This window comes from Chiroxiphia lanceolata, chromosome 1 (genome assembly GCF_009829145.1).
Source record: "Chiroxiphia lanceolata isolate bChiLan1 chromosome 1, bChiLan1.pri, whole genome shotgun sequence".
NCBI classification, from domain to species: Eukaryota; Metazoa; Chordata; class Aves; order Passeriformes; family Pipridae; genus Chiroxiphia; species Chiroxiphia lanceolata.
In genome coordinates this window covers 117,725,432-117,751,513 of record NC_045637.1, presented here as the reverse complement: position 1 = coordinate 117,751,513, position 26,082 = coordinate 117,725,432, and the positions used below count along the sequence as shown (strand labels likewise).

At 36.3% G+C, this 26,082-nt stretch overlaps 1 protein-coding gene across 3 annotated transcripts in view; it reads right to left on the bottom strand.

Annotated features, from left to right (window-relative positions):
* Nucleotides 1–26,082, bottom strand: part of ZNF385D (zinc finger protein 385D) — a 411,627-nt gene that overhangs the window by 122,468 nt on the left and 263,077 nt on the right. For all 3 annotated transcript variants that reach the window (XM_032691549.1, XM_032691566.1, XM_032691559.1), the window contains one exon: nucleotides 11,074–11,216. In XM_032691549.1, coding sequence (XP_032547440.1) covers nucleotides 11,074–11,216 — 143 coding nt within the window. The remainder of the gene's footprint in view (nucleotides 1–11,073; nucleotides 11,217–26,082) is intronic.

Below are 26,082 nucleotides of genomic sequence, written 5' to 3'. Positions count from 1 at the left end.
TTGTTTTAGTTCAACGTGAGACATATTTTCAGTGAGTACTAAGGTTATTTTAATCTTTTCTTTTGAATTTAGAAGAAAAACGTATTTAGGTTTCAAACAGATACAGTTCTCTAAAAGGAAAATAAATAAGAGATTTAGAGAGAATAAACTTGCTTCAAAAAGTTTCAGGAGATATTAAATTCCTGGGAAGAGGAAAGGAACTGTTCCTACCAGGAACAAAGACAGAAGGACTCCTCAAGTGGAAACTGGATATTTTAACTTGCTTTGCAATGTTTCCACCATTACTTTTATACGTGTGTGCACTAAGCAAATGCATCTTTCAAGTACCTGTAATAAGTACTGAAATATTTTCAAGTATCTCTTCTCGAAAACCTTCTGTTCTTTCTCTCACCTCTCTTCCTTGCCAAACACCATATATCCAGTATTTTCCAAACCTTTCACTGGCAGTCTCTGCACTGCCTCTCCTCTGCTAGACTCCACTCTCTCATGTTACTTTCCAAACACCAACAATAGCTTTTGCTGCTTCCCAGAGCTGATAGCTGCTTTCCAGAGCTGATAGTGCCATTTGGGAGGGCACTACTATAATTAACTCAGGCATCACCCCAGTGATTTATCTTTGTCATCTGAGTCCTAGCAACACCAATAATCTAATGGGCTGGGTCCATTAGCAAATCAGTCCATTACAAACACAAAATATGAGTAGGGTGATGGACATTTCTTCATCCACTTCCAGCTCCCACGAGCATAGCACCTTAAAAATAGTACTTAGACTTCTACTGTTTATAGCAAGTCAAAGTTCATATATTCTTATCTCTTCCTACTAGTTAGGTTACCCAAGGAAATTTTCCTATGTATGTCTCTGCTTGGACATATTAGACATTGTCTAAGGAAGGGAATGAGAAAACTCAAATTATCACATTAATATTTAAAATAAAAAAACTCTCCTGACGATTCCATCCAGTTAAGTATGTTACCTCATGGGGGGCTACCACATGCCAAGACAATACATTTGGCTCAAGAACTTCCTAAAATACACCTCACTGAAGGCACAGTCTGGCAAGTATTGCTACCTGTGTTCTCTACTGTCCTGCTCTCCCTAAGTTGTCAGAGAAAGGCTATAGGCAGAGATCATGCTTTGGCTTGGTCCTGGCATTTTAATTTTTAACCAAACATGGACATGGTGGACTACAGATAAGTTTAATGAAAACTACACAGGAATATAAAGAAAGTAAAGGACGCAGATTTACAGCTTCTCTGTTTTCTTGATAAATGTCCCAGAAATAACTTAAATCTATACCACCCCCCTAAAATTGTCTTCAAGTATTCCTTTCACAGGTCTATTTTGTTCAACTTCAGAAACTCTTGCCATGGCCTCCATTCATTAGTATCAACCTCTCTGACATTCAAACATCCTAACAGTTTCACAGTAGCAAACTATGGAAAGAAACTTCTGCTGGTCAGCTTTGCAGCAGGTTTACACCATCTCTGACTGTAATTACGAGCGTCTCCTACATATATATTTATTCTTTTATCTGCCATTTTCATGCACTATTTAGCCTTCTGTCATGAGTCATTAAGATCGTTTTTTTACATTTAGTTCTAAACATGATTAAAACTTGGTGCTAATAATGACAAGATCACAGTTTCTTCACTTGATGATACTTGTGGGTCCCTTCCAGTTCCGAATATTCTGTGATTCTGTGATTTTATGACTGCTTTTGTTGTGGAAGGAAGTTGCACAATTTACTTAAAAATTTTTATTCTTTCTTATAAGAAATATTAGGTAAATGTAATGTATCATCTAAAACTTTTTACTTGTCACATCACAAAACATTCAATTCTGTATAAAATATGGACAAAATATAATTTTTGACAGAAAAGCTTTGATTTGTACTCTTTGAAATAGTAAAATTTTATATAAATCAACACATATAAAAGAGAAACACTGATTTCCTGAGAGACATGAGCTTATGTACTATCCTTCAATGAATTATTTTGATTACTAATTTGATCTATATGAATATTTACATAGTATTACTTTTACCATTCAGTAAAGCCAAATGAAAGATGTTGGAAAAAACCTAGTAGTTGCATGAGGATCTGGAATTCTATATCCAGTGTTACTGTACGAGTCCAACATATAACCTCTGGGGATTTTCTTCCCTTATCAAAAAATATTAGGAAAAAATAAATCAGACAGGACATGGACATTAAAGAAATATTCCATCAGAGAGTGCAACATGCAAAGACTTGATAAAAGTGAGTTCTTCAGCATGTGCCATTTACCAGCTCAAACTACTCTGAGTAAAGTAGTAGGAAAGAGCCCCAAATCTTTTCATAATCATAAAGGATAAAAGTGTGTATGCATCTTAAGACACATTCTTGAATAACAGCAGTACTGTTACTGCATGCTATGAATAAGAAATTAATGAGTAATTGTGCTTAGGAATGTATTTACTGTGTGTGAAATTACCTGTCATTTAAACATTTTTTTTTCCACATACCTTTGAAATTTCTAAGAAGAGTAAACTACAGGTTGCAAAAAAAAATAAAAAATAACTAATTCTGTAAATGGTTATTTGTCTATGTTAGCAACACAAACATGCCTTAGGCTAGAAAAACTCATGCCTTGTTTCAAATCTTTCCAGATGTCTGTTTCATCAACAGAAATAATAGTGGGTTTGGAATTGTATCACTTTTTTTCATCCTCAGACTACATTGCTCTAAGTAATTCCCTTTCACTTTAATTGCAGTTTTTTTAGAAGAGGTTAATAAACATCCATATTTAAACTGTAGATTTTATGGGTTATACTTAGTACATAAACCATTAAAGTTTTATAGTCTTTGCAGAATAAAATAATCATTGATCTTTTTCATTTGAGTGCTATTAAGACAAAGGATGTAAACATCAACTGATTAAAACATCATTTAAAATGGTTTACAAAATGTTTTGTAAAATTTAGTTTTAAGTAATTTTACTCATCAAAACTTGACAAATCTGAAGAGTACTTAATTTAATTTCCTTTATGAGAATGTTTTGCATGCAAAGCAAAAGCCTGAGGGACCTTCAGTCCCCATAAAAGGCTGTGCTTTGTATACTATGACTTTTCAACAAGTTATCTTGACTCACAGTTAAGTAGACTCACAGTGCAGTGCCCTCCAGCAAATGTGTAAGGCAGAATGAGATAACTCAGAAAGCCTATTCTTTTGCTATTACTACTCATCAGTTAAACAAACAAGCATGTGAGGTATTTAGATCCTATTGACTGTTTTAACAACAACAAAAACCCATTTAAATAAATTTTTAAAAATACACTGAAAACAAAACTTGCTGTGTGTCATTTCTAGGTATGTGGAGTCCTTTGTCCAGAGATCACTTCCAGCCTACAACACTGTTCATGAAAACATCTTCAAGTTTATACTTCGTGGCCTACCATATGGTCATTTATTTAATAGTATAGTTGTGAGCTTGTAAAAACAGGATACTTCTGTCTCAGAACTTTACATTTAATTATGGACATGAGAATTGGTGGAGAATAGTTAGACGTTCACCCACTCTCACATGGCAAAAAGGATCAGCACAAACATCTCTTCCTCAGACACCAGGTGATGAGTGACTGAGAGTGATACACGGCCTGAAAAATCCTAGAAAACTGTGAGCTATCAAAGAGATGATGAAAGTAGACATACTATATGCTCAGCCTGCATGAAGAGCGACACCCTACCCACAATGTAGGTACAATCTGCAGGGGGCCAAGTGACCACCAGCATTGAGATATCCATAAGGATCTTGAACAAGGCCACAGAGCTGAACACCAAAAGAGATGGTAGATGGTGAAGGCCAAACACAGGCAATCCTATTATGCACATACTTACACACTTACACAAAATAAGTCTTCCAGACAAATCAAAACATATTAACCAAAGGCACACATTACACACCAAAAATTGGACAGCAACCAGGAAACAGGTATGGTCAAATAATTTACATCCACATTACAGTTACAGAAAGGAATTCAATGATAAGTATTGTAATGTTCAGCAAGGTGAAATGATAAAAACACAGGCTATCTTAAGATACCCTAAAGATTTGCTTCCCAGGAGAATACACATCCTAGAAACCTGAATTTATTCTGAAAGCAATCATAGAAAGTCAAAGTACCCTTGATACAAATTTAAATTAAATAAAAATAAAAAATTTTAATTGATACTTTTTATGGTGTCTACCCATTCGTATTCAACTAACTCCTTGAAGTTCTCAAGACTGCTGTAGTCTATGTAATGAGAGGTGACAGCTGCTCATTATAAGCATAGGAGACTGCTAATTCCCTAACTGAAACATAATCCTAAAAGTGTTCAGATAAGTTCTGAGGAATCAGAGAATGGGTTGTGTTGAAAGGGACCTATAAAGATGATCAAGTTGAATCGCCTGCCATTGACAGCAACATCCTTCACCAGATCAGGTTCTTAAAAGTCCCATCCAACCTGATCCCTGAACACTTTTAGTGGTGGGGCATCCACAATGTAATATCTTTAATAATATTTTAATATAATACAACTTAATATCTTTAATATCTTCATTAATGACGTAGACAGAGGGATTGAGTGCACCCTCAACAAATTTGCAGATGACACCAAGCTGAGTCATGCTGTTAACACACCTGAAGGACAAGATGGCATCCAGAGCGATCTAGGCAGACACAGTATTCCTGGAGATCTGGATCTAGCCTAATCTAACTCAAAACTAGAAAAAGACAAAAGAGCTTAATTTCATCATGTCTCCTGAGCTGTAAATCTTTTTTGTCTGCATCAGAGAATCAATGTTTTACTGGTATTTCAAATAAAACCCAGGGTGTAGATTAAGGATTTAAGTGTACAGGAAATAATTCTGGTCAATTAAAATAATCAAATATTTCATACTGATGTTGATTCATTCCTGTTTTGCAAGTACCAAAAAAAAACCATCCGAATTGCCAGGATTTTCTTGTGTTGGCTCACTCCCTAATCCTCTTCTTCTCCTGCAGACTTAGTTAAACATTCTGGACAGTGATGAAAATGTTATTATAATAAAGAATCCCTCAACCCATTCGTTATTTTTCTATTTTTCCCTATTTTGAAAAACATTCAGCTAAATAGCAATAGAGATATAGACCACAAAAAAGAGTAGACCCATCTTACTTAGCTAACTTAGAATTGCAGTGCTATGCAAGGACACGAGCAAATCAATTCCCCTGTTTCTAGATACCTGTAAATGAGCAGTCATGCAAAGAATAACCCCAGAAGCAATAATCTCCTCTTTCTGACAAATTCAAAATTTGGTGCACTACAGTTCTTCACCTGATAAAGGACCTTTTCATGGAAATAACATTAAAAATCAGCACAGACTATACTTTTACTGCCAAGTTCTTCTATATAGGCAGTATTCCTTTTTGATTCACATCAGACTTCGGCCACTATGTTGTCCTCCCCTCTTCTGCAAACAAAGCATTCTGACAGCATGTCATCAGTACTGAACTTAAAAGGATTTTATATGATGAGGAAAAATAGTAATGTTATGCTCCTCTGCTCAATTAACTCAGAAAGCATAAAACAGAACCACTATGTAGTGATATACAAAAAACTTGGGTGTATTTTGTAAATTTAAGGCTGATAATGACTAAGAAAGCTAACGTATTTCAGAGTCCTCCTCCGCTCTTCACTATCAAAACGTTACATCTTATTCATAACATCCATAAAATTGGCACATCATTTCTGCAGCACATATCTCTCTCCTAGATAAAATGACTATCCAGGACAAGATACTAAGGAAAAGATTTTTAAAATCTCTTCTGGCAGCTTTCTGACAGGTTTTCTCCACATTTCCTGGTATAACTCTTCCCAGAAATACTTCTCAGCAGGCAGGTTTTCTACACTGTCCATTTCTATCAGCTGTCTGGCCACAATAGGAGAAAACTATACCTAAATACACAAGCTTCACCTCTATAAATAGGGATTGCAGCCTTTGTGCTGCCCTCAAAGCTGCTAGGATGTTATACAGGTTGGTTTTCAGGAAGCAAAGAGTACCACATTAGCACTTTAACCGGAGTCGCCACTGGTGCCATAATCTATGGACAGTGGATGCCCTTTACTTCTCCTCCTTTCCCATATGGTAAACCTTTACCAGAGGAAGGTGGAATATGAAGCTCTTAATATTACACCTGGTGATAATGGCATAAAACAAACAAACAGGAAAATCAGGGAACTGAACCAGGATGGATCATGGATCATTTTCCATCCGTGTTTAATACAGCTCTGACATTGTCTTTGCTCTTCCAAGTCATACATTTCTAGTCAAAACTGTAAACATGTTTCTTTCCAAAGGATGCTTATTTGGGAACCTTTCCACTGGCAACAAGGCTTTAATTTGGAGTTAGGGATGGAGCTTTTCAAGCAACATTACTCTTTCTGCTTATAAGCATTTATTCAGATCATATACCTCTTCCATTACTGATTATGCTCATACTACAGTCTACAAAGTGTGATAAAATATCTTTTAGAAATTTTTCAGGAAAATGATCAGCATATACTTCAAAGAATAAACAAAAGAATAAACAAACCAGGAGTGCGATGAGTTGTCTGATTTTTCACCTTGTAATGGCAAATTACTTGGATTTCTAAACTTTAAATTCTCTCTCTCGGGAGGTTGAAATATATAACTCTGAGAACTTCAGAAATAAACAAAACCTGGATTCTGATGTATCTGTGCTTTGGAGACTACAAAAGAGATCTACATGAGATTTTTTTTCCATTGTAGGGTCCATCAGCTTAGGGTTGATGTTGATGTGTTGCAAAATTAAACACTTCTTCTTAGACCAGAGCCTTATACCAGTATTTTCCTACAAGTTAATTAACTTCTATACTTTGAAGCTTTGTGAAATTTCTTTGCAATGAACAGAAACACCACATATGCACATTCACATGCACTCACCCATATTTAATGCAAATGCTAAAGTTTTGTATCTCCAAGAACTAATTCCTAGAAACACAGAGGCTTACAGCTTCTCCCTCTACAGATGAAAATGCAGAAGTATAAAAAGTGTTTGCTAAACAATCTCAAATATTTTTCAGAACAACAATTTAATTATTTTTCCATTCCTCGACAATCTTCAAATTATATTTTAAAAAGCTACATAAGCATTGTTTATAGTCATAGTTTCTCTCCTTCAACAAAATTTAGCCATTTAAATCCCATACAGTCGATTCATCTTTTTAGATCAGATAAACTTGCAATGAACTTGTGATTCTTCAGGGTCTGCAACAGTGGGCTGTTTTCAGTTTAAACAGCTGTGTTGTTACAATTTCTTTTTACTTGTGACTTGAGGGTATCCATTTGCTTCACAATTAAGAGTATAGCACCTACAAATGTTCAGCTAACCAGATTGTTAATTGCTATGTTTGCTTTATACTTCCTTGTATAAATAGAAAATATTCCTCCCGAAATTGAGTGGTTCAAAGGTTCACGTTATCTTCCTGACATTTCTCAGGTTACTAACTTTTTACTTTTCCTTCTACTCAGTGTCTGGAGATATTCCTGATAAAAGCTTGCATACCCCATGTTATCTCCTCTAGTCTCTTCTTTGATGAAAGCTTTTGTCTTTGTGGAAACCAGTGCTGAATGTTTTCTTCAGAGGCAGCCAGCAAAAACTGAGCTAGTTTTAGAGCAAAATCATCAGTAACAAAGAAAGTAATCTTATGTTTGTAATAAACTGAAATAGAGTAAAAATGTTATAAAATACACCTTACTATTATTATTTGCAATTCTTAAAATCACTATTTGGTTTTATCTATTAGTTCCTATGTATGTGTCTGAGATTCACCACTGGTAAGTTACTTTTGCTTTCACCTCTCCTAATATTTTTATCCAGTTCATCTGAATCCTCAAATTCCCTTAAGACTGTCTTTAGATAAAATTAGAAGCATAACTGAAATGGGAGCATTCCTCTGTAAACATACAATAGAATGTCAGCACTTCTGTCATCTGATTTCTGACTGGAATTTAATATATGAGCTGTGAATACCTTGTGACCTGTCCATAATGTGGGATTCATCTTAATGCAGATGCAAAGGAGCCAATTCCTCATTACAGTCAGAAGAGATGAACGAGAACTTTCAGGGCTCACTTCATCTCACACCAAAGTACATATAGGGTGATTGTACTGCAAGATGCCTTTATGCATTTTTCTCCATGTAAAATGTTGGAGAAATTTATTATTTTTATCCATTATATTTTGTGAGGAAACTTAGGCTGATTAGCTCAGATACCTATGTCTGTAACAACCAAACTCTCAAGCTGAGAGAATGCTTATTGTCTCTGAAACGTCGCAATTTTTACTCATGTTTCATCTTGATCATGTTGTTTTCATAAGAACGTTGTTGAAAAGTGGCCAGTAAATGGCCAGAACTCTGGACTGCACTCTAGCCTCTTGGCAAGTAGTCTGGACAGGCTGCCAAACTCATTAGTTCCCGTGAAATTGCACTAGGGTGAAGAGGTCTTTAGAAATCCATTTCCTATGACGCAATCTATGACCCTGATGTCTCAATCAAGGGTAAAGCTAATTTATGGAATATACGAGAGAGAACCTCCATTCAGGTATTCTTTTACTAATCACCTGCTTGATCTTGTTTTAGCCATAGAGCAAAAATGATTCTCCACTGATACTGCATAGGATTGTCAGTGAAGTCAATGAAGATAAAGCATTATCAACAGCTGCAATTGTTCACAAACAAGTATATTTACAAAGATCATTTTTTGATTAAACACTTGTTTTCTGTCTCACATTCACATACTGAAACCCCTGTCACACATCCTGTTTAAAGTGTAATATGACGCCTGGTTTACCTTCTCCTTGGCCTGATAATGCTCAGGAGCTGATGTGTCCCCAAAAGTTTCATCAGCTTGGAAAGGATTTCTGAAAATATGCAAAACTACTCAGCTAGTCTATCCATTTGTAGATTGTCGTTAACCAGCTCCAGCATATGAGCTAAACATAGCAGCATTCAATAATGTACTGTTCACAGTACATGGGAACACTGAGGATGATGTTGCATGTCAGCACATATGAGAAGGCAAAAGTCACTTTGCAATGTGAAGACTATGAGCAGCAAGGCAGTTCTGTTGACAGCATCCTCACACTCAGGATCAACATATTTGCCAAAGGTGGACTTGGCAGATGGCCACACATCACAGGAAGTAATACTTTGCATGGGAACAGACTTCAGAGTGCTGTTAAAAGGGCTGTGAGTCTCACTCCTCAAACCTAGGCTCACTTTACGGAAAAACTGAAGAGATTATGAGGCTATGAAGTCCAACAACAGTGCTTATACCAAGTTATACGATACTAAAATGATGTTCAGGAATAACAGGGTTTTGATACGAGTCTATTTTTACTTTCTTACTTCCAAATTAATACAAACATGACTTCTACACTCCTCCTTCAAAATAATTAGAGTAGCCAAGCAGTCTGTACAACAAGAAAGAAAGTGGAAATTTATGGAAGAACAAAAGATTAACAATATTAAAATTTATCATTGCATTCCATTTCAATTATGTAGAATTAAACAATGAGCAAAACAACCTGAAGACTCTGAACTATGGAAAATCCTGAGAAAAAAATATCAGAAATTCTAGTAGACATCTTTTAAAAATTCAGCCGGTTGCATTAACTACAAATGGTGATCACAAACCACAACTGGTTAAAAGACCCCAACCCTAAAGTATACTAAACAAGTCTAAAGTTCTATCCATTTCATTATGAGTTATCAGTAACTTGGTTAAAACTAGCACTTTTTAAAACCTTGCTGCATACCTACACACTTTTTAAAATTTGAAAAGGTTTTTTTATAGTAGCAATTTTTTGAAATATTGTTTCTCTGCATTTTAAGAGTTGAAGTTATAGTTTCTCTGATCCTTATTAATGCTGTGAATTACTTGAATTCAAGACTGTATAGTTTTGACAATTAGTTAATTTTAACTAGTTGAAAGAAAAGTGAACATTCATGAAAGGCAAAATATGAACAATTAGTTATGGAAATCTGCTATTGATTATGACAAATTGTTACTAGAATACCCATTCTAGTTCTTTTACTACTCTTAATTACTGTGATTAAGATTTCTGTACATCAGTTAGAATTGTTTTGGCACGGTAAATTCCAATACCTCTGTGTCTCTCAAAGTAGGTAAGCACACATGTTCTTAAGGGGTTTTTTTTCTATATCTAGTATATGTAAATAGGAAAAAAATTTCTAAGAGTACATAAAATTAAAAAGGGGCATAATCCTATAAAGTCAAAATTTACATAAAACCAACCTAGGTTTTTTTTTCTTTTTGAGCATTAATTATCTCACACAGAAACAGGAAAATTGAACATGACATTCATAACATATGTCAGCAGCATAATTAAAATACTTAAGGATGAACAAGATCTCTATCATACATAGCATGACTAAGTAAAAAAAATTATTAAAGACAAATATATTCTAAGATAGATTTAAACCTAGGACTTAAGAAATACCTATCTTAACGTGAAAAAAATACCCTGGATTGTTTTTCATTGAATACCTCAAATATCAGCTAACACTGTTCTTGTTCTTACTTTAATTGCCCTGACAGCATTTGTTTTTGTAGCCCCTGTAAATTCTTAGTATTTCTCAGGAATGCTGTTGGAGATGAGATGTAGAATACCATCGCTCTGAAACTTTCTGAGAGTTGCAGCAAAGTGTAAGTTAGTGAAACTCTTCACGTCCTAAATTACAGTGGGAAACTCACAAGCACTGGGAATGAATACGGCCTGAAACTTTTTTGTGTGTCACTTGGGATGATATAATTTTTTCCTCCTACATTACTTCTGACTAACACTCAGGTAGGCTTTAATTTATGGCCTAGCAGTGTGCCTGAAAGAGCTATTTGGCCCTCAGTAAGGGAGAGGATATTCCAGCTTTAATAGAGTACATAAAATTCTACTTTGTGCCCTCTTGAGTCTTCCGTGGAAGCTGTGGCTCACTGAGGTGGACCATAACTGTTAGGAGTGTACTTACTGCATTGAAGTTGGGGAAGAGATTGACTGCTGCAGCAGTGTCCAGAGGAAATGGAAGAAACGGTTTAATATCCAGCGATGGCTGCAAAGGTGGTGCAGGAGGACGCACTAGGGCTGGAAGAGCAGGGCTCTGGCATGTGCCACCTGCATGTACAAAGACACAGAAGGCATTCAGCAAGTACTGTGATTGGGGGGAGGGAAGCCAGTACAAAAAAAACAACGTTGAAAAGCCAATATTGGATCAAACGAATACATTTTTATTAGTCCACAAATTACTGCATTACTGAAAAAAGCATAGCTGACTCAGTGACTATTGGTTATAACTCTTTGTCAGTAATTGCTTCAGGTGTCAGTCTATCATTTTAAAAATTAGCTCACAGACCATTTATTTCCATGGATTGTCTAGAACAATAGTCCAGCATACATTTGACATCCCTTTAGAACTTCAGCTAGTCTCATTCTCCTACATATAACTTCAGTGCTTCATCCCTACTCTGTTGCTCAACCCTACAAAGGCAGACTACTCCAAAAGAAAAACAACTTCAGCTCAGCAAAAGTCATGTCATTTGCAGACTTCTGATTTTTTAATTAAATGCTCGCTCATGAAGCCAACAGCTTCAGTTTCAGCATAAACCTCACAAACATGACATACCTTGTCACCTCAACAGTTGATCGATACAAATCTAAAAATCCAGATAATTTCAACAGCCACCAAAATTCTGTTTGTGGGAAGGTGCCGATGAACACTTTCTGCTCTTTGCAAGGGGGGGAGCTCATTCAGACTCTGTGCAGCAGAAAACTCCTCCCAGCTAACCATCAGCTCTGTGGGAACGTAATGCAAATGAAGAAATCCCCTTGCATACTAATAAGGTGCTACCTGCTTGCAGTGGACCCTATTTTGCTTATTTGCTTGCCCCTTGCCACAAGCTGGAAGGATCCAAGCTCATTCTCTCCTTTCAATGTCTCCTATGTTTTGGTGGTACTCCAAAACATCAATTCCCTGTTAATTAAAGACTATTTGGATCCTAGGAAACTGTTAAAATATGCCAGTGTTCTTCTAATCTGAGAGGCAGGCAACAGACTGGTAAGAGTCCAAGAAACAGTAAAAAAAAATGTAAGGGGAATTTTACCCCACTCCCTGAACAGAGACACAGTCAGACAGATCAACAGAAGGGAGAGATCCAAAATCTGTTTCTTTTTTTCCTCTCATACACACAGACACTTCATTAGACAAGTTGCACACATTCTTTAAGAGCCCAAATATAAAGTAGTCAAAATGATATATGGGATCTCTCTGTATTTGGCCAGCAAATCTGCTAACAAGGTTTGTCATTTTATGCATCTAATTGGTGGCTAACAACAGAGGATTTAATTAACCAGTGCAGAAGATCATTCAAAGTTGTGCTTCTAGGTATAAAATCAGCTGGAGCCAAATTCTGAAAGACTGTATTTTTCACCAACTTTCAATGCCTTCATGAAGCATTTCACTAAGAATCACTGGAAGAAAAACCTTACCCACTAGTAAATTAAAGGTATTGGATTAGGGTTCACTCGAGTCTCATGATAGGTTTTTTCCCCTAGAGTAACTGCCATTTTTGGAGTAATTTCTACATTTGCCTGAATGCAAGTATATAAGAAATCATTCTTTTAATGCAGCAGCTGAGAATATAGGCAACTGAAAAACAGAGGGCAAGCAGCTCTGATTTCCACAGCTCACTAGCATAGAATTGTCAAGGTATTTCACGGTTGCCATTGGTTTCACAGTTGCTACATTCCCACGGCATTATTAGAAAAACACAGTAAAAATAAATTTAACAGGTCAGAATGGTGATGAGGTAGTGTTGAACATACCAATCACACCTTCCTGAATAGAAAAGACCCATAAAGGTATTTTTTTTACACGCTGGAAATGCTTATCTTTTCTCATGTAAAGCTTTTACAGATCATGAAGTGAAGAAGTCACTCCTATTAAAAAAAAGAATAAGAAGTGTCCAGATTGCACCTGAGATTGTAGAGAATCACGTAGAAATTTCAAGGTGAGCATTTCCCTGGCAATAGCAAAGAATTCGAAGCTGATGAAACACTTTATAACTCACAAATGCAAATTGAAACTGAACTGAGAAATATCAGCTGTGTTTGGGGACACAGCTCACTGGGTGTATTATCTCAGTGCTGTGGAGGAGGGCCTCATAGGTTCAGATTACGTAGAGCAACAGCAGTGGTATCCCATACTTTTCTAGGATACCAAGCCATGAAGGATGAAATATTTCTATTCTGTGATCCTTCCCTCTGGCATGACTCGGCATTCACGCACCTGCTGCTGCCAGCCAGTGCAGCGCAAAGTCATCTGGGGACGAGAACACGCTTTAAATGGAAAAATTCAGCCAGCTCTGCAGGACCTTGGCTGGGACTCAGAGCCTCTGGAACACAGTTTATAATCTACCACAGTCCTGGCTACAGTGGCACAGAAAATTAGTATGTTCAGGAGCACAGCTGCTCTCTGTTTTTTCAATAGTGTCAGACATGTCCCTTAATGATGGAGCATGTGAGAGGCATCATGAAATTTGAGGTTTTGCTTGCAGGAAATTCTCTAATGTTTATGGCTGCAAAAATTAGTTTTTATTTCCATTTAACATGCACAGAGTTGTAGTCTAGAATCCACAGTAGAAAAGCTGAAGCAATGGAAACCATTTTTGTGACTCAGCTTAACTGATGAACCTTTGGACAACCTTTGAGAATACCAACGTTAACTATTTCCCACCTAATCCATTAGCAGAGCGATGGAGAGGGATAGAAGCCCACTGGGAAGAGTTCTTAAAGAGCATATACAGACAAATTCCAAGTGTTACTGAACATTGGATCTCAGCGAGGAACCATAACGATTACTTAAGACTTTTTTGGTGTTCTGTATGATAAGCTTCTACACAAAGACCTCTATAGATTTCCCTATGCACAAGGAACACTGCTGATCAACAAAATGAAGACGAAGGTTCAATGTCAGCCTTTTCACAAACTTCCTTCCAGAAATGTTTGGGTAACATTGACCAACAAAATTAGGATAACATCCCACAACACTGATAGGTTTTTTCCACAGCCTGTGCTTGATGCTCTGTGTTATTATTACCTGAAATTCATGTAGAGAACCTTGTCAAAAACTAGGTGCATGCATGGCCTGACTCAAGATAGTCCCCCCCCAAAATGTAATTACATTTTATAAGTCGGGTGCTACAATTACTTAAAATGGGAGGTTACTAATGTATTTTCTAATTCCAGTGTTACTGATGCCATAGTCTAAACACTAAACTCTAAAGAGAAAAGGTCATCAGATTTTAAATGGGACGTGAATGTTCAGACATTTGAGAAGTTTATGTTAATATTTTTACCTTAATTTTCTTTGTAGGAAGCACAAGCATAACACAACTTAGAAGATTAAGTAGCTCAGCATTTTGACCAAATTTGAAGCAATCATTCGTTTCTTCAATTTTCAGGCAATTTAAAACACAGGCGAGATAATCTCTTGGGCAGAGGCAGTGGCAATACATCCAAGGTAAGTGTGAGTATACAAGTTTGAAGAAAAGCTCACCACAAATCTTTGCAACTTCCTATATCACATTGAGACAGTTTTTGAGAACTTCCCCAGTATCAACCAAACTGTGTATTTTTACACATGGATACAGTTCCGTGTCTCCAGCTGGGACTAGACATTTTTCCCTACCCTGGGTAGTCTGGGTTGCAATACAGTGTTATGTTCTAGGCACAGACAGCCTACAGGGTACAAAGCCATGTGTCCAGCATGAGGTTCATGCATTTGGTGGCAGACCTCAGTCAAGTGGTTCTCCTTCTGAAACCACCAGTGATATGAACTTCATCACCACAACACCTTTCTTGCCTAAACCAAGGGAATATGACAAAAACAGATGAACAGATGATTCCTGCAAGTTCCACCTCAAACTGTGCATTCCACAAGAAATTGCTATATTTTATTTGTTTTGAGCCATCATGTGCATGAATATTTGCATCCATCCTGTCCCTCCCCCCCATTGTGACTTTAAAAACCATGTTTCACTATGGAATTGAGAATAGATTTAAAAATGAGAAGTCATATCAAAAAAAAGAAACCATGTATCTTAAAAATGCTAAAGTTTTGATCTCAGAGATTTTTTGGGGGGTCACAATTCTTTACAAATATTTAACACCTTCTGGCAGAAATTTTGCTTTCAGTGAAATAGCATTTACTGATAAAAAATCTTCCCATGCAAATTTTTGTGCCCAGTTCACCTGAAATATTCCTTGGATCAGTTCTAGGTAATGAGTATAAACAGCTGTAAGTACTGACTCTGAAATCTGGACTAAGGGAACCACAAAGACTGAATACGCACAAAGGAAACAAAAGAAAATGGTGTTAGAGTAAACAGACGATAGATCAGGGAGGTTTTTAGATACAGGATAATAAATAGCAAGTTTCCTTAATTTTTCTCAAGGAGATCAAGATCCCTGTTCCTCAAGTTCCCTAATAAACAGCTCAACAATTTGGCTACTACATATTGCTATATTTTGTAACTTGGCTATAGAGAAAGATATGTTACATCTTTTCCTGCATAGTTTTTCCTCATGCACACTCTCATTCTCAATCCTTTTAAACTCAACTGCAGGTCTAGTTTCCAGAAAAGGAATCACAAGATCTATTATCAAATAGTCTCTCCTAAGGAAGAAGCTAGCCCAGATTTTGCAGACACAAAAATGTAGATAATTTTTTGCAATGCATTTGGAACTTAGAGGTATGTAAACTGGGCAGGAACTCCTAAACTAATACCCCATTAATCTAAATCTTTTGCAGTTCTTCTATCACTATTACCACCATAAACACTGAGTGAAAAAGCAAATCTCTGCAGAATTCCATTATCATTCCTCGTTACTTTGCAATTTTTTCCTTCTGGCCATACGTACAGCCATTTTGAATACCACAAAGACACTAAACTACAATTTCCCTTCCTTCCTGGAGTCTGAGTTGGTTTGCAGGATCATAATATGATTTCTCCAAGATATGGATATTTCCATGTTTTCCACCCCATCCCACACCTCTCTCAATATTTCCATGATAACTTTTTTGAGTTCAAAACAATACTCACATTTTACCTTGGCAGAAGCTCAGAGAACCTTTCATCTGGTATGACTCAGTGGAGAACCCAGGAAAGCACCATTTAAAAGTTAACTTTTAGGTAGTTTTAAAAGATGACTTTAAAAGATATCATTAATATTTTTTATATAGGATCCTAATACTTGACAGTTCACATGCAGTAAGCATTAAAATGTATCCTAGAGAGCCCAATCCAAACCAGGATTTTTTCCTAGAAAATTTTCAAGAACACTGACTCAGGTTATTTTAAAACATAAAAGGGAAGAGATATGTGGGGAGCTCATGTTCTAGCTTACAAATGTACGTAAACCTACATTTGGATAACTCAACATCAGCTAGAATTTTTAATTCATTATGAATTAAGTTTGTCAGTGGGTCAAAGAAAAGGTATATTTGGAAGGATTTTCTTCAAAAAGACAATAAAGTCACAGGCATTTAAGAATAGTAGGCTAATGATGTTGAATAATGCTCTTGATGTAAACTATTGGATATCACATTTATGTCTTCAGAGAATTTGATAAAATCGGAAATTTTAAGACATCCAAAACCAAAAGAATAACATTCTTTGAAATATAACAGAGACAATGCAACATGAATTGTAAATCTGGCTTTTAGGAATTAGTTTAATGTAATCTGTCATGGCCTGTAGTCACTAAGGTACTCCCTTTTATCACTGTATGGTAGTCTTCATCTTTTTTAACAGATACTTTTCTTAAAAACTGCTGTATTGTCCCTTTAAAGGTAAATTCAGTTCCATAAATGTAGTACTAATGATCTAACCTGACATGGCAAAATGAGCCTCACCTAATCACTAAACTACTTATTTTAATAGGTTACATATTATTCCATATAGACTGAAAGGAGATTAGGTGTAAACAAATGACATTGTGCCTCTGGAGAATTTATTGCTCAGAAAATCTAAGTTCTGAACGTTTATAGTGTTAGATCCTTGTACGGGTTTTTGGTTTGTGTGTATTTTCTTTTTGTGTTTTGTTTTGTTTTTTTTTTTTTTTTAGAAGGGGAAATCAGGATTTTAAAGTGTTTTTTGGCTTCTGCATTGTTCACAGACTTTTTGGAGAGCGCTTTCATTATATAATAATCTCAAAAATATTTTAAAAATTTGGATATCCCCATTTAAACACAATACTGTTACATATTATCCCTCTTAGTTTCAGAAAAAAAAAAGAAAAAAAAGACTGTATTAAATATTTGAAACCCACTAGAAAAGAAGAGCCCTCAAAAGGGGGCTCCAACCACACCAGTTTTGATGGTGCTGACTCTCCCGAGACAGTTTGAGGGTAAAGTGTGCTGTGTGGCCATACAAGTTTTCCTTTCAGAGGTTTTGCTGTTAGTAATGTTAACAGTGGCTAGTCACTTTGAAGAGGATGAATGCAACACTGTCTCAGCTGTGGAGATCTGTGAGTAATTGATTTTTTCAGTTCACTGGCCAAACCAAAAAATAAAGACAATTAGGGAGGAAAAAACCACCATTGTGTCAGATGAAACTTTTCTTTCAACCAAAATGACATCCTATAGTTCCTATTTGGATACTTAACCATTTTTGTTATTTAAACATTGGCAAATTTCAAACATCCAAACCCAAACAATTCAAAATGACTCATTACAAAAATACTTTCAAATCTCTTTCCATCTTTTCTTTCCTTCCTTTTTTTTTTTTTTTTTAAAGTAAACCTCTTCCAGTTTGGCACCAGTAAGTACCCACTGTTTATTTTTAGGCAACATTTTTCAACATATCCACTATTCACCTGGAAAGTTTGAATTAGTTCTGGTCATTTGCTGCTATTCAAAGTATTATTTTGTCTAGAGACAGTATTTTTTCTGTGATTCCTCCAAACTGAGCTAGTTTGGAAAAAGAATTATTATTATCTTTATTATTAGTTTTAGAACCCTATGCATCATAGGGTTTTTTTAAAGTCTTCTTTCATGGATACTAGAGTTTTGAAAACATAAAATCATATATCCCAATACAAGAATTTTAACTGGAAAATGTACTCCTCTAGATGTACAGGGGAGTATATTTCTCTTTTCATTATACAGAATCCTGTGAAACTACTATCATGATGCTGGACCAGGAAAATGCAGAGACAAATTTTCATGAATACTCTGATATCCATTATTTCATGTCATTATTTTCTTTATTTTGCTAAACAAGCTAAGGTATGTGCTCCCTTTTTTCTACCTTATTCCCTCCTGTTCCTTTACTATTACTCGTGTGCATTACAGACAGGTGAGACCAGCTTACAATGAAGTCCAGTCTGTTGGAATAGGATCAGCACTGCTCAGCACTGTGCAGACCTTACCCACCTCAGGCCACAGGAACAATAATGTCAACAATATCACTTCTTTCACCCCATATCTAGAATATGCTATGGACTGAAGAAAACACTGTACCAAATAAAATATTTATTTTTTTTACATAACACCTACTGAAAGACAATGATCTGAACTTCAGTACTTAATACTGTCAAGCAAGGAATTCCTCTAACTCACTATGGGTTACATCTTACCTGGATTTTAAATTGCACAAGGGCAGCAACTAAGCTTTTTATTTCAGAAACATGACCTACCTAATTGAGCTCTTCAGAATCCTTTGGGCTTTTACTGCAGTTGGTCAGACAAATTTGGATCTTTTTTTTTTCCACTATTGGAAGCTGTTGGATCACTGAAAATAAAATGATCCAAAATGAACGTTCAACTTTCTGTAAAGTTCCGGCTGTTTCTGGTAGAAGGAAGCAATGAGAAATTGTCCAACTTGGCCACCATGCTTATTACCAGCTGCCCATATCAAGTATCAACCCAAGACTGACAGTCATGGCTTCAGAGAACACAAAGTAGAATGCCCATGAACCTTAGCTCTTCTCCCTCTTGAGAATGGAGGAGCTTTTAATTTCCATTTGTCTTACAAAACAAGACCAAATATTAAATACCCAGCAGCCTTATTTTTATCCATACAATTCCAGTATTAATTCTCAGGACACTTCTACATGGCAAGAGATTATCTGCATTTTTCTGCTAGGAACCTGGGACAGACAGCATAATTCTCCTGCGCAAAGCTCACACAGGAATCTATGGCAGACCAAGGACCTGAGCTCTAGGTCTCCAAATTTAATGCTCTGAGCACTACAGTATCCTTCTCTGCTTGTAAGATCATAGTGAACTGAACGTACTTTCACTTAGACTTGAGTGATCTCACAGTAAGCAAAGACAATGTCAAAACCTATTATTCCTTCCCTGCCATAAATGCTAGAGGGAAGATGAGTTGACCAGTGAGTCCACATCCGCACTATTTTCTTTTGGCAAACTATGTACTCCCAGCTCTATTCTACAGTTCTTTCCCACACTGCTCATATTCTATACTACTTCCTACTTTCTTTAGTCAGAAAGTGAATCCAAGGAAGTGAAAATCCTGCCTTGCCTAGAGTGAGCTAGAAATGGATAGAAAAATTCCTACCACCATGCAGTAATGCCAGGCCAGAAAACAAGAGACAGCTGAAAGGGGACCTCATCAATGCATACAAGTGTCTGAAGGGATGGTGTCAAGAGGATGGAGCCTCTTGTGCTCGGTGGTGCCAAGAAATAGGACAAGAGGTAACGGGTAGAAACTGATGCACAGGAAGTGCCACCTGAATATGAGGAAGAACTTCTTCACTGTGCAGGTGATCGAGCACTGGAACAGATTCAGAGAGGTTGGGGAGTCTCTCTCACATTTAAGAACCATCTGGACGCAATCCTGTGTGAGGTGCTCTAGGATGACCCTGCTTGGGCAGGGAGGTTGGGTGGGTTGTAGCCTCTACTGGAGACATATTAGATCTTATCAGATCAGGTCCAGCAAAAATGTTTCTACAAACCAAATGGATCTAAACATTGAATGACTGGGAGGAAGCTGCTGAAGGGCATTAAGACTTATCCCAGTGTTCTCTCCCAAGGTTACAGTCTCTCAGCAGATTCTGACCACAAAGACTTAAAAACTCCACCATAAACAAATAAATTAAGCAAAAATACAAGCCTCAGCCAAGTATTATAAAAATCACATAAATTTTAAAGCTTTACACTTTTTGACATTTAAAAAGTCTTTGACCTGGTATATTCCATAGTCGGATTTTTCTGATGTTTTTATAAAGGTCATGTTTATGGTATAATGAACACAGATTTCCAAGGGTTATTAATCAGAAGAACATTGTATTGCAAACAGATTTGCAAAGAATTTTTAGGTTTTATGATGGATATATTAGCAGTTTTAAAAGTGCCATTTTTCAAAAGCATGCCTGGGAAAGAAATAACAATTAACTTCTCATGTCTTCACTTTAAATGAAACAAGCATACAACTGAGACAAATATATAACTAATATCATGAAATGGACACACTCCACTAGTAAACTCTATAAAGATAGTGCTGTGCAACAATGCATCTTCTTTAGCACTAATAATGCCATTTAGCATTAATAATTCACTGGAAAGTGTGTTTTTACACATTTGTAACTGTATAGTGCAAGAGTAAGTGGAACTTAATGCCAACAGTTATTGCACGTTTCCAGAGTATCATTTCTCTTCTCTGGTAGCTGCCAAATCTCTGTTGCTTTACTGAATAACAGGTAGAATAACTTTGGAAAGTGATTGCGTTAGGACAAGGACGGCAGAATCCAAGCGAAAGGAGCAAGGTCTGCCCTGGTCAAAATTAGCTCTACAGAGACAGTGCAAGGGAAGGAAGGAAGGAGAGAGGTGCATTGGGAGTCTGTGGTTTTGTAGCTACACCTGGCTGTTGGACTTACAGGCAGCACACAAGGATGGACATGAAAATACCTGTCAATCTATGCCAGCATTGCATAGTCTGGACCATGATCCCCTTCTGAATAAACCACACAGAAATGCATACATGGGCCAGACTAATAATATGACAAAATGCATATTATTCAAATAAAACCATATTTTTCATTTTTCTTTCCTGTGTGTAAAGACATAAATGTTTGCACAATACATCAGAAACTATCACAGTCTCAAAAATTTTGATTCACAAAATGCCCTGGACATAAAGCACTTTTCAGTTCATGGTGGCTTGAACGATACTTGTTAAGATAAATTATACATCATATCATCACTTTTCCTGTATGCATTCCTAAATTAAAAACACATCAAGTTATTTGACTCAGGAACTTTTCCCACCAATGAAAAATCTTAATTCCCAATCCAAATGAAATATCTGAAGTTCTTAAAGAAAACTAAACCAAAACAGAAATCATTCTTTCTCAGGAGGTAAAACCAGAAAAAAAGTCTATTTGATCATGTGGCCCAATTGTCTCTAAACCCTAACCTATTACTTTTCATAAAACTTCTACTGTACTTTAATGAAATGAAACCAGCTCAGTCCTCAGGAGGCAGAGCTGTTTGTGCAAAAAGCAAGAGCCTGAGGCTTTGTGACCAAGACTTTCTGGAAAAAGAAGTTTGTGCAAACCTGAAGTTATCCTAGCAGGCAACCCATGCTTTGTATTGAGAAGCAAAGAAAAAATAGACAGTGTTTGGCAGTCTGCTGTCCCCACAGAGACAGTGAAAGAGAGATATAAAATGTTTAGTTAACTGTTAAGTTTGAACCTTACTAGAACAGAATTTTATGCCATCTCAAAGCACACATGCACTGTGTACAGAAATGACTATAAGTCTGGATTTGCATCAGCAGGCAATTAAAAAAACATAAGTAAAAAAGAGCACTATTTATAGTCTGCAGACAGAAAAATCTCCCTATCTTCTGTTAAGTACTACCTGAGTACTTGATGATTAGATTAGAGTCACTCCCTTCAGCATTAAGCAGCGATCAGCTTACATCACTGTCTTAGTGGAGATGTGAAATCAGATGTTGTTTTCTTGCCCCACTGCTGAAAATTTCAGATTAATTACAGCTATTGCTGCAGACAAAAGCATGCACACTAACAAAATAACAGGCTTCCAGCATGAAGAGGTGAGGAATTCATCAGGAATTTGAAGACCCTCACTGACTTGCTTAGAACCTTTTTGCTGTACTGATCAACTGTTTGGCCATTCTTCATCTGTCTGACAAAAACTAGGGATGCAAATATTTAGTAGTTCTGGACTGTAGTACAGAGTTTTGAGTTCAGCAAGGGATCAACAATGAAAGGAGAGCCGGTGCTGATAGAGCATAAAACCCTGAAGATGATGCTAAGGGCAAAGAGTTTACATCAAATCTAGGAGAAGGAAAAGGGGAGGAGAAAGAAGGGAAAGTAAGAAGACAGCAGGCAAAGAAAGAATGGAAATAAGTGGGAGAAATTTGAACGTTGGCCAGAATCAATTAAACTGTTGTCCTACAGAAATTCTATATCGAGTCACAAATTTAGCTTTAATAACATTTAAATAGGACTTGTTATAACATTCTTAAATAGTAATAGTTGTATAATTCTATTGTATCTACAAAATACATCTTTGCCAAACATTATTTAGTGCAATCACATGCTGCTCTCATGCAATTCAATTTTTTTTTTTCTTTTTAAGCAGAGATAAATATGTGTCACATGATATGCTGGAAAAAAGTTTCTAGGTAATAATTCACACCTAATGAATAAATGTTTTTATTTCCATCAAAATGCTGTGGGATTGTGCTTCCATATGCACAGTTGCAAACAAGAAAATAGCTACTCCATAAACCAGCAAGTCTCTATATGCAAGAAGTGTAAGCCAAAAGCAAGCAAACAAACAAACAACAACAAAAACAAACAAACCAAAAATCCCAAACCACAACATTATGCAATATTAATTATAAAGGTACATAAGAACATTTCATTAGTACTAGTGAAGTAAATATTGCTTTTTCTATCTATGACAAAGATCACATGAATATATTTGATACAGTGTTTTGTAAGACCATTGCCCTACATATACTAATGTTGTGGAGTTGAACTCCCTACAAATCAGAGTAAGGAAGACTGTGGTCCTGCAAATTTGTATAGCACAATGAGCTCCTCCCAGTGTCTATGGTGGCACACTGAAGCATCAGAGTTCAGAGACATCAGTATCTGGTTCTTGGTGAGACTCCAAAAGAAATCAAATTTATTAATATTTTAAGCGGATAAAAAGAAAAAAAAAAGTACAAATTCCAAAGGCATGAAATAATAGAGTTCAACTGGCTCCCTGAACATCTACATGCTCCACTGCACAAACAGGCTACCTTCATTCTCACAACCAGATCCCAGCCATGACCCTTCTGCAACACAGAAAACATGACAAAAGAGACTATATTGAATTCACTTATATAAAACTGTTTCTTTGTTCTCTGTCATAAAGGACCAGTTTGAAGTCATATTTTATGCTAGTAAGAAATAATAATCCTGTCTCCTTTGAATCAGGCTTTGGGGTTGCACATGCCACTGCAATCACAAAGTTAGGAATAACTAATCATAACTATTTTTCTATGCAATTTTGGCTGATGCTTTGCTAAGATGCAATTGCTTGTGGAGAAGGAGAGAAAACACAGTAAAAATTTAAGGGGGTTTCTGTGTAGCAAAGTTTTGTCACAATTTATCTTCTCTGCAGATCTACATGTGGATCTCACCTATATATGTGTAAAAAAATCTTTTTAAAAGTTTGTATTTTAATCAAAGGTCGGTACTGAAGCCTGCTTTGTAAGTCCTCAATGCCTCAGGGAAATGTTCCAGTAGTTTGGTTGTTGACTGACTGGGGACACTTGCACAATAATCCCATTTTGAAGCAGTTTAGATTTTTGTAAATATGTATTCACTTCACGAAGGAATTTAGCTTGGGTTTCCAGACGCTACAAAAATCCCTTGACCTCAGGGCTAGTGTTTTTCTGGGGAAGTGAATACATTCTTTCACTGTGGAGAAGTTCTAACAAAATGGCTATTTATAAAAAAAGGCTATGGAAACTTCAATTTTGGCAAGCTTACACCTGATGGAGCTGATTTAGGTAAATGCTCTGAGAGCTGGAATACATGGCAGTTAGTAGGTTGACTGTCCTCTTGATACTTGTGAAAATGCTGGCAGTTCCATTTTTTAAATCTCTATGTAGAACACGCCTATAATTTTAAAAAAGTTTTTCAAGGAAGTGAAATTTTCTCCTGTTTCTCTCTGTAGGTGAAAAACACTACTCCTTTTGCAGACAAGACACAAAGGACAAAAGAAATTTTTGTCCTATTTTCCAGAAACACAGGCACGTCAAGCCCAATTTATCTAATCCATGACATGTTGGATGCTTCAGGCTGCATCTACGGAAATAGATAAAGGCTTGTCCTCCACAGATTTAATGAATGGGAATCCCTGCCCCTGGCTAATATAAACTGTGCTTGTTCGTGGATAATTCTATTGATTACAATCCCATTACATTTACACAAGTACATATAAGAGTTTATTGCAAAGCAGCATAAACTATTGGCTAAAAAATGTAAACTTAACCCAATAATATGTTCATATTTCATTAAGCTGTATGAAATTAGTTATGATTTTCAGCTTTTGAGTATCCTATCCAGGTGTTCCTTCTTACTTCCATGTGACATAAAATTATTTCATGATAAATCCACATTATTATTCACTCTACTCAAAGCTTTTTGCTCATGCAAAAAGCAAAGAAGTTGTTATATGTTCTGACACAGATTTTGCTACAAGATTTCCCGTGTCGACCATAGAGCTTGTAGTTGTAAACAGAAAGTTCAGGCTGGTGTCCTCTGTATCTTGGTTACCACTTGATATGGGCAAATTTCTAAAACAAAACAAAACAAAACAAAACACAAACTAACAAAAACTTCCCAGTGAAAACCACCTCCTGCAGGAGTATAGAAGGTGGCAAGGAATGGTCCGCATACTAATGTGCAGATTTCACTGCTGGCTAGGGATAGCAAGTCATGCTTTAAGGGACAAATACTATTCATCTGCAATTTTACAGAGGTCAGGAACAGCCTGAAACCATCTCTAAAGAAAAAGAAATATGATAAAAACCCAAGTAATAGTACCTTTCCTGGCCTGCTCATCAGTCAGCCTAGCTACGTTCTGGTCCTCTATCAAGGTATCTTAAAATTTTACAGTCCCTGTCCCAAGAATCACACCTAGGAAAGTGATATGAAACATTTAAATAACTCTTTAGGTAGCTCCATTCATCTCATACAATCTCACCCTGCTCAAAATATTTACTTATAACCCTACACAGCTATTAATATTTCACTTTGTGTGTATCACAAACTCAGGTTAGACATTCACTGATTTTGCCTTCACAATTATTAATGTTCAGCATTAATATTAATATTCAGCATTTCTTGAAATAAATGTAAATCTAGAAACAGGTCTAGTGTAAAAACAACATACCTCAAAAATTTCAATTCATTCTATTCAAAGACTAATTTTCATCTACCTCCTTCCTAAGGTGCTCAAAAAAATCAAGCCTTGGGCACAATACACTAAAACTCACTCTACATGAAAAAAAAAAGCCTCAGTTGACATATTTTATTTTATTTTTAAGGCTTTCTCTGATAGAAAGGCAAAATAAAATGGAAGAACTAACTTTGATTCTGTTGCATTACACAGTTATTTGAGAGATACTAAAGGAAATGTGGGTTTTGAAAGGCATTTCTACCGGGCCTTGTAACCATGACACAATAGAATAGAGGACCAAGAAGAGAAAAATTCCTGTGCAGACTTTTCTGATAATCCATGTAGATCAGAAGGATCAGGATCATGTATCTTCATAATGCTAAGTCTATCTACTAAAATTCCAGATGTTATTGAGTATGCTACATCTATATGTCTGTTCTGACCCATGTTAAGTCGTATTTCCTTGCTTGAACTATTCAGAGTGAAGACCTAATCATCATTTGACTTTTTAGCATCACATTATTTTATATG